This window comes from Hippopotamus amphibius, chromosome 13, assembly GCF_030028045.1.
Source record: "Hippopotamus amphibius kiboko isolate mHipAmp2 chromosome 13, mHipAmp2.hap2, whole genome shotgun sequence".
Taxonomy (NCBI): Eukaryota; Metazoa; Chordata; class Mammalia; order Artiodactyla; family Hippopotamidae; genus Hippopotamus; species Hippopotamus amphibius.
In genome coordinates, this window is record NC_080198.1 from 100,983,457 (window position 1) to 100,994,754 (window position 11,298).

At 63.9% G+C, this 11,298-nt stretch overlaps 1 protein-coding gene across 1 annotated transcript; it reads right to left on the bottom strand.

The window, feature by feature from the left end:
* Positions 1-763: 763 nt before the first annotated feature.
* On the bottom strand, positions 764-4,670 carry HMX1 (H6 family homeobox 1). Its single transcript, XM_057706549.1, has 2 exons — positions 4,271-4,670; positions 764-1,425 (listed from the first exon to the last, which is right to left on the bottom strand). The coding sequence occupies exons 1-2, from the start codon at positions 4,668-4,670 to the stop codon at positions 764-766; spliced, it is 1,062 nt and encodes a 353-aa protein (XP_057562532.1).
* Positions 4,671-11,298: the final 6,628 nt, after the last annotated feature.

The following is an 11,298-nucleotide window of genomic DNA, read 5'->3' on the forward strand; positions in this document are numbered from 1 at the left end:
TCACAAACCAGCAGCAACTGTCCAGAAAACGTCCCTTTTTATTCCATACGCAAATAAGGAGATTCATTTAAAAAAAATGTCTTCACCGGGATAATCGGGGCTGCGGCCCAGGCGAGGAGCCCAGTCTGGCCCTGTCTTCGGAGTGGACAATCTGACAGCAGCGCCACCTGGCAGGATCTTCACCCCTTCCCCTCCACAGGGGCTCTCTCCGTGGGATTCTCTCTCTGCCGGGCCCAAAGTCAAGGCCGTCAGGCTGATCACAGTGCTCCAGAGGCCCGCCGTCCTGCCCATGCATAGTCCTGGGCAGGGATGTTCGGGTTGGAGAGTGGTCCCCTCCATGAAGCGCCTCAGACAGCCTGGATTTGCTGTGGACTGTGCCCAGCCGCTGGCTCCGGAGGGGCATGGGCTGGATTTGCTCAGAGGTTGAGGCCCGTCCCCAGGGGGGCTCCGGGCTGCGGGCTGCGTGGCCGACTGTCTCTGTGATGCTCTTCCCAGCGGGGATCCAGCCTTGCGACTGCTTGGGGAGCCGCAGTCACCTGCACCTCTCTTACATTCTGGCCGATCGATCTTCAGACAGAGCTTCCGCCCGCCGGGGTGGGGGGCAGCCTGCGCTCCCGAGGCGCAGGGGGGCCATGGGAGCCTCCCTCCCCTCCCCGACGCGACGGCCCCCTCGCGCCACCGCTGCCGCCAGGGCCCGGCCCGTGTGCGCATCTCCGCAGAAGTCCCCACCGGCCGCGGGGAGTGGGCCCGGCCGGTCGGGGGCTCACACCAGGCCGGGCATCTGCGCCCGCAGGAAGGGCACGGAGGCGGCGGCCGGGAAGGCGGCCAGCGGGTAGGCGAGGGCCCCGGAGAAGCCAAGCAGCGGCGGGGGCGGCGCGGGCGCGGCGGGCGCCAGCGGGAAGGGCAGCGCGGCGGGGGCCCCGGCGGCGGCGGCGGCGGCCGGGGGGCTTTCGTGGTAGAGCACCGGCACGCGGACCAGGCGCTGCGCGCCCGGCGGGGACAGGCTGGCCGCCTCCAGCTCGGCCGCCAGCTGCCGCTTCCACTTGTTGCGGCGGTTCTGGAACCAGATCTTGACCTGCGTCTCGGTGAGCTGCAGGGAGGCGGCCAGGCCCGCGCGCTCGGCGCTGCTCAGGTAGCGCTTCAGGTCGAAGGTGGACTCGAGCTGGAAGACCTGGCTGCGCGAGAAGACCGTGCGCGTCTTCTTCTTGCGGCCGCCGCCGCCAGCGCGCGCCTCCCCCGCCGCCGTCGCCGTCGCCGCCGCCGGGGCCTCGGCCAGCTCCGCCGCCTCCTCCGCACCGCCCGCCGGGCCCCGCGCCGCCAGCTCCGCCGCCTCCCGCTGCACCGCTCCCGGCCCGGGGCCCCGCGGCCAGGCGCCCTCTGCACGGCCCATCTCCTCGCCCGTCTCCGGTGAGTCCCGGTCGCTGGCTGCAGGGGGGAGAGGAGGAACACGGGTTTGTTCTGGAGGCTGCTCCCCCCGCCCCCCTCCGTGAGGCCACCCACAGCCACAAGCAGGGAAATAGTCCCCACTCGGCCCCACCTACGGCAGATCTCACCCTGGGAGGGAGAAAGGCAGAGCCCCAGGAGGGGAGATGAACGTGAAGACCCCAGCGATGCTCCAAACCAAACCGCGGGCAACACACTCCCGCTCAGAGCCGCACATCCACAGGGAGGGCAACAGAGGGAAGAGGGAAGGCAAGAAACAAAAATACAAACAGACACACAGTAAAGAAGACTGACTCCCGTAACCACTGGCTTCGAATCAAAACACACAAAAGCCCCGCAGGTACACCTCGCGGAGGAAAGGATGGTCCTCCTGAGAAACATACACACCAGAAACCAGCACAGAGACGGCCTCATCCCTAGCACCCAGCCCTGGGCCAAGTCCCCCAGACACAGAAATAAAGACTTGCCAAGACCCTCCCCACTCACTCTCAGGAGCAGATGCAAAATCCCCGCCTGCAGAGAAATATTCCCATTGATGCAGGAGAAACAAATGCCAACAACCCCCCAAACCAAACTCCAACCAGGCAATGCCGGTAACTGTTCACCCCCATTTCCTGTGCCTCTCATTCAGATGTCCACAGAGACTGCCCTCTCTGCCCAAAATCACACTCAGAGGGAGCGAGGCCAAGTGCAGCTCTGGCTCCGTAGAAACACGCGGCAGCCGCAGCCCACCCCAAACACATTAGGCCCAGGGTTGAGCCTGGGGGTTTAGGGGTGTAGAAGCCCACAGAGGATCCCTGAGCTCCTGCGCCAAGTACCAAGCTCCACACCATCTCCCAGAGAGAGACACCTCTCCCTCCCCAGGGCTGGCAAGCGATGATGCCTCTGGGTGAAAACATCTGCCCAGGACCCAGGATGCTGGTCCAGATTCCAGGCCCAGTGAAAAGCGCAGCCACCTGACTTCTGGGCTTGGGAGGCCCACTCAGGCCAGGTCCCCTTCCGCCTCGGGCTGAGCCTCCTGTGCACAGGCTATAGGTCGGCAGTCTGGCAGTTGGGTAGAGTTTGGCCTGGCCAGCCCTCAGAAGGCAGCGGTGTGCCTGCAGTGTGAGCACCCTCACAAAGTGTGCAAACACTGGTGGGCTCGTGTCTGTGGTTTGGTCCATGCGCCGGGCACCCGCGGAGGTGTGCAGATTTGCGTGCGTCCCTGCCCAACCATGGTGGCGTGAGCCTTCATGGTGTCCAAAGAGGGATCAGTTCCAGGCTGGCATGTGTGCAATCAGATATGGGGGGGGGGCCCTCAGATTCACAGAGGCCCTCACATTTGCCACAGGAAGCCAAGCCAGGCCTGCCAGCTCTGGTACAAAACAGAGACCCCCCAACCCGCATTAGACGAAATAAGAAGGACCGCCTCTTTGGGGGCTGCCTGTGGGGCTGCAGCTGGAGAAGAACCCCAGGGGCAAGAGCGGAACACGTTTGGCCCTGTGAGACCCTTTTCAGCAACACCCCCAGAAGGGCACTACAATTGGATCACTCAACTTCAGGGCAAACACTGAGGCCTGCTCAAGTTTCCCAGAAGGGAAGTGGGTAGGGGCCCGGACCTTCTGGGTGTAGGCTCTGAGATGTGGGTCCCTTTGCAAAGGGCTCAATCCCACACTAGAGAGGGGGTTATCTAAGAGGGGACAGAGGTCTGACATCCTCCCCCCCAGCATTTGCTAACTTTCGCTCAGAGCTGAAAGTATTTCAGAGTAAGAGCCTAGAACAGTTTTCAGCTGGCCTCAGTGTGCGTTTGGGGTGGGGGGGAGCTGGCAAAGCCCGGGGCGGGGGGCGGGCTGAGGTTAGGACAGCTTCCTAGTCCTCTTCCCAGGGTCTTCCTCCAAAGGGCAGGTCTCCAAGGGAGGCAGCCACCCTGGGGAAGGGGAGCAGAACTCAGGGGCCCGAATGCCCAGGCAAGAGGGGTGAGCAGGTTCAGGGGCTGAAAACTCCCACCCGCAGCCTCTGAGCCCTCAGCAGGGAACAAAGGCAGGGGAGGGGGAGGGGCAGAAAAGGGAGAGAGGGGTGGGACTGGGGGCTTCAGAACACAGCTTTCTTGCTTGGCACAGCCAGAGACAAGGGGCCTGGGAGGTCCAAGAGGGAGACCCAGACCCTTGCCCAAGCCCTGTCTGCAGCTTGTAGAGGAGATGGGACTTTGGGGACGCGGCTGCTGGGGAAGACCTCTGTCCCCCACCCAGCCCCCCACAACAGTGGCTCCCTCTGCTCAACGCCCCCTTTATTTTCCTGAGTCTGATTCTACTTTGTCTTCCGGCCCTCTCCCTTTCCTCCCTTTCTCTTTTCTCTTTCCTCTCCATCACTTAGGGGTTTCTTTTTGGTTTTTGTTTGTTTTTCATCTCCTCTTTCCCCCTCTCTCCTTTCTCCTCTCCCAACATCTTTCTTCTCTGTCCTTCCCTCTTCTTCTCTGCTCCCCCCCACCCTCGCCCGTGTCCCCCTCCCATGTCCCGTCTTCCCCTGTTGTATCCCCCCCCCACCCTTTCTTTTCTCTTCTTAGCTGTCCGTTGTCCCCTGTCCCCAGCTTCCTCTCCAAGGGCTCTCCAGAGCCTGGTGATGGGCGAGACCCTGAGAAACCTTCTCCCTGCGTGGGGACCCTGTCCTGGGGAGTGGGCCTCCAAACCGTCTCAACCAGGGGCTCGGCTGGGGCTCCGCCAGAGCCCACTACAAACAAGGAGGAGCGGGGCCCAGAAAGGGCGCCAACGAACCCGAAGTCCCTGAGCACACGCGCGGGGAGGAAGCCGGGCCCCAGCGCCCGGCCCCCGCCTCCCGCGCCCTCACTCACTGTCGGGGCTGAGGCCGTCTCCGTAGCCTCCGTGCGAGCGCGAGTACCAGCGCGTGGCGACGCCGCAGCCCAGAGCGTAGGGCGGCCCGGGACCGGGGGGAGGGCGGGGACCGAGGCCCAGCGCGCCGGGCCCCAGCAGCGCCCGGGCCCGCGCCTCCCCGCCCGGCCCGCAGCCCGCGCGCGGCTGTCTCCGCCGCTGCAGCCGCCGCCGCCGCGCCTGCTCCGCGTCCTCGTCCTCCGGGTCGTCGTCGTCGTCCTCCTCGTCCTCGCGGCCGCCGCCGCCGCCGCCCTGGGCCGCGCGCCCGGCGCCCTTGGCCTCGGCCGCCAGCAGGTTCTCGATGAGGAAGGAGGAGGCGCGGGCCGGCGTGGCGCGCCCGGGCTCCGTCAGCTCGTCCGGCATCGCGGCCGCGGGTCCGTCGGGCTCGGCCGGGCTCCTCGGGGGTCCGGGCGGCCGGGGCGCGGCGGGTTCCCGGGCCCCGCCGGGGACGGGGGCGCGCGGCTCCCCGGCGCACGCGCGGGCCGGGCCCGGAGCCGCTGCCCGGAGCGCTGGCGTCGGGCCCCGCGGGGCAGGCAGCGGCCTCCGCGCCGGACGGGGCTGGGCCGGGAGCGGGTGCGCGCCGACAGCCGGCCGGGCAGCCGCCTCGCTCGCCTTTCACGGCGCCGCGCTGGTCGCCGCCAGGGCCGGCCCCGCTGGGGGCGGGGAGGCCGGGGGAGGGGCCAGCAGGGGCGGGGCGGGGCGGCGCGGGCCCGGCGGGCCGCCCGCTCCGCCCGAGGAGGCAGCGCTGGCCCCGAGCGCGGCCGCCGCTCCGAGACACCGCTCGGACCCGGGCGCGCAGGCGGTCGCGCGGCCGAGGGCGGGCGGGCGGCCGGGGGCCCAGGCGGGGCTCGTGGCCGGCCCGGCCCCGCGAGGTCCCTTCCCGGGGCCCAAGCCCAGCCGCGCCGGGGAGGGGGCGGGGCCTCGGCCGCGGGACCGCCCATTGGCTGCGGAGCCCCCCTGGGAAACAGACTGGCCAATCACCGCCCGGCGAGGGTCGTAATTGCCTCGCGGCTGGGAGCGCGTTGGACCGCGAGCGTGAGGGGCTGTGTGCGCGCGCGCGCGCCAGTGTGGTATGTGCGTGTGTGCACGTGTGTGTGCGCTTGTGTGTACTGATATTTGCGTGCGTGTGTATACCGGGGCGGTAAGACCCCGGGGCTTCCAAGAAACCGCGAGAGAATGGGTTCGTCATTGTTTTAAGGACCCCGGGTGTCAAGGCTACAAAATTGTGGTCTATTGTAACGTTTACACCTAACGAAATACGCTTTTAATGCCAAATGTAGAGCGACAGAACTCTCTAGTTCTCAGGTTCAGTCTCAAGATGTAAGAAAATGCCAGCCCCACCCCCCACCCCCGTGGCCTTGTCGGCAGCGCGCCCGATGTCACGCTGAGTGAGAGCGGGTCTCCGCCGTCCCGCTCCCTGGGAAGCCGGGCCTTGGCGGGGAGGGAGCCCCTGCCCCTGGCCGCGGAGGTCTAGGGGGCAGGCCCGACTGGCAAGCGGTGGGGAGTCCCCTCCCACTTCTGCAGCTGCGAGTGCGGGGACAAAAGTGCATCCCGGCGCACGCCGTCGCCCTCGGAGCTGTGGCCACTCCAGAGGAACCGTCTCACCGGCTCCCTCCGGGAGCGGGCGACGGCCGAGGCACCGGGCCGCGGCGCGGACGCACGGGCGCAGCCGGCTGCACCCGCCGCGGGTCATCGCAGAGAGAGACCTCCAGCCGCCCGGTGCTGGCCAGGCGCCGCGTCCATCCGAGTGCCGCCCGCCGCCTCCCTTGACTTTTCAGAACAACCACGGTGGAAGGAGCACCAACCCCATTTTCCAGAGAGGAAAACAGAGGCGAGGAGACTACCCCAGATGGTAAGTGGCTCTGGCAGGCCTGGAAGTCCCAAGCTCTGGGCCTAGGGCCCTTCCCACAACTACAGCCCCCGGAGTCCCGAGTCCAATGGGAGCGGGGAGGAGAGCCCAGCAGCGGGTCCCGGAGGCCTGGTGGGGCTGAGGCCTCGCACAGGGACCTCGCCAGCCTGTGGCGGCAGAGACAAAACCGTGGGCACTCAGGGCTCGTCTTCTGGCTGCTTTGGGAACCACCCCCTTACCAGCCTGAGCTTCCTACCCGCGGCTGCCGGGAAGGACCTCTGGTGCCCAGGGGCCTCGAGACCTCAGGAGGGGAGGCGGGCTTTTCTGTAGACTCAAGGACCCGATGCTCGACCCGTCTCTGGCCCTCATATCCCGCCCCAGGAGAGGCAAAGATGACCAACCACAGGGACTCGCAGGGTTGTTTAACTCCAGCCTGGAGACAGACAGAGATGGGGGCTTTCCCTCCGTTGCCTGGGTGAGGACACAGTGGGCAGGCTGGGGTCTTAAGGAAGAGCTGTGGTCTCCCCAAGTACTGCTCCCTGGTGCTGCCCAGGGTCAGAGGGACTCCAAGGTAGAGGCACCCCAGCCAGAGGAGGGTGGGTCAAGGGAAGACATGACTGCCCCAGTCTGTTGCGGAGAGAAGCGCCGGCCTCAGGCTAATCACACCACCGAATTTGAGGGTGCTTCTGAGAGATGGAGAAACTGAGGCCAGAGAGGTACCCGGATGAAAAAAACAAGGGGTGGGGAAGGTGCCTTCCAGATGACCACCTGCTATATGCAGGTTCCCTGGGCCTGCCCAGGAGGGGCTCCTGAGCAGTTTCTGGAACCACAAGCCTGCTGCCCCTCCCATGGTTTCTGAGCACTTTCAGAGTGGGGGTTTCCTCAGAGCCCAGGTTCGAATCCTTCTCCTCCAGGGCTGCGTAGCCCTGGGCAGGCTGCCTCGCCTCGCTCATCCTCCGTTTCCTCTCCTGTACACCGCGGGTGCCAGGCACCCCTCCCTGTACCAGGCTGTTGGGAGTGGAGACCGGGCTCGGCCAGGCATCGTGCTGCTGGATGTCTCCCACTGCCTCTGGGGAGCACGTGGGGGGTGGGAGGCCAGGGGACAGGCCGCACCGAGCGGAGGAGAGTAGGCCTTCCTCCCAGGCACCGGTCTTTGGGGGCTCGGAGGGTGCCTTCCCAGGCACCCCACGCTGGGTCCCGGCACTGCTGGCCCCGGGACGACGTGGCGGCAGAAGGGAAGCCTCAGCACCGGGCCTTGGCGAGCGGACAGAAGGTCACTGCGGAGGTGTAGGTCGGTTAGGGAGGCACGAAATAGCCACCCTGGCGTTCACCCTGGCCGCCACCTCTGTGCTCCGCGGGATCCCGGAGCCAGATCACCGTCCCCCTTGGAGGTGACGGGAGGCCGAGTTCGGAGGCGGGATTGTCGGCAGAGGCTTGGCGCGTTCGGACCCGGCTGGAGGCTCCAGCTCCCAGCAGCCGGCTGGCTGCAGCCCCAGGGTAGCATCTGGCGGCCGGGATGCTCTCCGGAGACTGGCCCTGAAGCCTCGCGGCTCTGAGCAGGCTTCTGGGGCTCCCAGGACCAGAGCCCAAGCTTCTGGTCACCTTTGGGCACTGGGCAGAGGGACTCCCCCGGCAGAAGAGTGGCGCCTGGAAGTCAGCAGGCTGTCACCTCTCTGTGTCTGCGTCTCTGAGGCACCCCGCACCCCCCAAGCCACAGCCGCCCTTCCTTCCTGCCCCATCCACCCTCGTCTTTCCTTAGGCTTCGTCCACTGCCGCCTCTCCCCTCGGTGGCGGGACCACCAGAGAAATCCCCAGCGAGCAGGCTCTCCTCAACTGGACAGTGAGAACCTTGTCACCTGTGTCCCCAGAGCCTAGCTTAGCGCCGGTGTCCAAAGATGCCCCATGAGCCAGGGTGGGGGGACGAGTTTGCGGGAATAATCCCAAGAGCGTAGATCAAAAGGCAGCGAACAGCAGCAGCCGCCGCCCGTTGTGTATTTTTTAATAAACTTTTTCTTTCGGAATAATTTTAGAGAATGCCCCACTTAAAATTTACATTTGATCTTCCTTTTGCTTCTCTTGATCCCTCATCCCAATTCCATGCATCCTTACCTCGCCCCCAGGCCACCCCACATAGCTGCTCTCCTGTATGAACTTACAGGAGCACTTTTCCATGATACACCTCTTCCATCTTGCATTTTTTCACCTTAAAGCAGGAATTTGGTGCTGATGAGTGTAGCAATGATCTTCTCACCACCCGCCAGGAACCCAGCAGTCACAGATGCCTTTGTTCCAGTTACTGTGGTCAAATCACACATTTCCCCCAAACTCAGGGTGTAAAACCACCGTTTATCGCTGTGCTCCTGGGATCTGTGGGTTGGGGCGGCTCTCTCCACTGCAGGGTGTCTGGACCTCAGCTGGGGGTGGGGGCAGGACTTATCTGAAGGCACTCCGGAGCCTTTATCTGGGGGCTGATGTTGATGTCAGCAGAGAGACCCCGCCTGGGGCTCCTCTGGGTGACCCGGGCTTCCTCGCAATGGGTTCCCAGTCCGAGTGGGTGTGGAGGGGACATGGAGTGTGGCCCGGGGATTCTGAGCCGTGCTCTGCTCTGTCAAGTATATGCAGCTCCCGTGGGGTGCAGAGGGAGGGGCTTGGACCCCATCTCTCAGGAGGGGGATCGTCAGATTGTAGGATGAGCAATCCAGGGAGAGACATGTGCCCCTAGGGTGAGGGACTTGCAGGTTGCTGGCAGCTCTCTGCTAGTGCAGTGTGTCAGGATGAGCAGGCCTGTGGGCGGAGAGTCATCTGGCGGTGACGCCCCCAGAATGGGACTTCTGGGGGAAGGGTCTATGCGGAATCTACATCACAAGCACTTCAGAGAGACTCTCCAGAACAGCTGCAGCAGGTTCTCTTTCCTCACCTCTTTGCGGGCACCTGGTTTTATCAGACCTGCATATGTGTGGCACCGTGATGTGTGTGAGAAGGAAATCAGGGTGTTTTCGGTAATGATTCTCTGGTTGCTAATAGGGTGAGGTTGGTGCGCTGTGCGGCCAGAGGCAGAGGCAGGGAGATGAAAGGGCGGCGGGGGACACAAGAACAAGGGTGTGATTGGATTGTGATGCCTGCGAGCTAAAGAATACGGTTCTTAGTTGGCAAGGCAGTGGGGAGCCACTGAAGGTGATTGAGCTGGGGAAGTGCCAGGACTAAAGTTGGGCCTTGGAAGGAGTAACCTGAAAGCACTAGCACGTGCAGGGTGGAGGGAGATGGGTGAGGTCCAAGGAGGGTCTCGCCACCATCCTAGCCCTGAGCAGCAAAGCCCCAGGAGGGCAGTGGCCATGCAGAGGGGCTCCGTCTCAGGTGTCCACCTGGTGGTGCACAGGCCAGGGCAGGGGCGGGGCGGGGCAGCCTCAGGGCATTCGTACTGGCTTGTCAAATGGTCCGCTTCCCACATCACAGCCATGTGACGTGTCCTTGCAGCTGTCCAGATGTGTAGTCAGGCACCAGGCTCCGTCCTCAGCCCAGTTGCCGAGTCCACTGTGGTCATGAGCAGGTCACTGTCCTCTGGGGACCTCACTGTCCTCAGTAGTAAAGTGAGAATAACAAGCCCACCCAGCGCACAGGGTGGTGTGGGATTGAGTGGATGTAAGCGTGCGGGCAAATCTTTGGCATATATTTAAAATGTTGGCTTTGAGAAAGACCAAATGTTTGGAAGTTATTTTGGCTGCCTTTTGAGAGTCTACCCCCTTCCTTCCTAATGAGTCTCCCTTCAGACCCTGAAAAGAGGAGGAAGGTTTTCACTAAGTGTCCAGTGGATGCTTCCCAGAGTTCCACTCCCTGGGAGCGGGAGGGGGGAGGCAGGGGATGGAGAAGGAGGAGGAGGAGGGGGAGAGAGGAGAAGGGAGGAAGAGCAAGGAAGGGAAGGTGAGTGCGGGGTGGGGAGATGGCTGCAGAGGAGAAAGGGAGTGGGGAGGATGGGGAGGGGAGAGGGGGAAGAGGAGGAGAAAGAGGAAGAGGAGGCAGGGGGCAGGAGGGAGGAGGCGGGCAGTGAGAGGAGTAAGATGACGTCCTCAGCATCCCTGGCGCTCAGGAGGGAGGAGCGAAGGGAGCCAGCCAGGAGCCTGTGGTTCTGCCGCGTGCGGTCTCAAGCACCCGGCGCACGGCGCAGCGTGTGCGCGTCGCCGAAACCGCGTTCCCTGAACCGCGTTCCCCCGAAGCGCAGGCGACTCCTTCTCAGCCAGCACGGCCTGGCCAGCCGAGAAGACCCCTTCCCCGTGGGAGGGCCCGGGAAGGGTCCCAGCTCAGAGCCGCCGGGAGGCTGGGGCAGAGAAGACGTGCCAACCCCTGTCCCCTGACAAAGCCACCCCCAGGAGCGGCAAGCTGTACCAGGGAGGCTGCTCCCACTCCAACCCTCAGAGCCTTTGCCAGGAGCGCCTGCCCTGGGCCAGAGCCGGTCTCTCGCCCTCTGCTCACCCCCACCCCAAGCTTGATCACTGGGTCAAGTCTTGTACCCGCTTGGGGCAGGCACCCACCAGACCCCTGTGTGCACGTGCTCAGCCAACATTGGACCTTGCCAGGGGCTCTCATTGGTAGAGGGACCCTTTCTTTCTCTGCATGTATATTCCCCGCTCCAGCATTTTATTTTGAAATGATTGGCCAGGGAACACCCACATACCCAGCATCTAGATTCTTCCATGAGCATGTTGCTTTCTGTGCTTTGTCACGTCTGCCCATCCCTGCATCTCTCCATCCATCACAGTAATGCGTGCATTTGGTCCCAGCCCTGCCGCGGGCCAGCAGTGAGACTCAGTGCTGTTGCTGTCCCCAGTCTCCACCTCCTCCTCTGGAAATGGACATCATAAGGCTCCCTGCCCTGGAGGGCCTGCCTGAGAAATCTGCGCCATGGTTGGACGCTCTCAAGATTATTTTTTAATGTGATGATACAACCTCACACTTGATTTCTTCATGTGACGTCCGCACCCTGGCTCTGCTTTCTGGATGCTGTGTTTTCCTGTCTCAGGAAAGATATGCAAAGTTGTGGTGGCTGAGGCTCGGGGTGCAGGAATGTCTGGCTATAATGTGAAGGGCACCTCGAGGTGGGGGCAGGTTTTGCTTTCCACAATGGAGCACGGATTTGTGTTTGGAGTT

Coding starts and splice junctions, on each gene's coding strand:
- HMX1 (XM_057706549.1), bottom strand. CDS start 4,670: ATGCCGGACGAGCTGACGGAGCCCGGGCGCGCCACGCCGGCCCGCGCC. Junction 1,426..4,270: donor AGACGGCCTCAGCCCCGACA/GTGAGTGAGGGC, acceptor TCCCCCCTGCAG/CCAGCGACCGGGACTCACCG.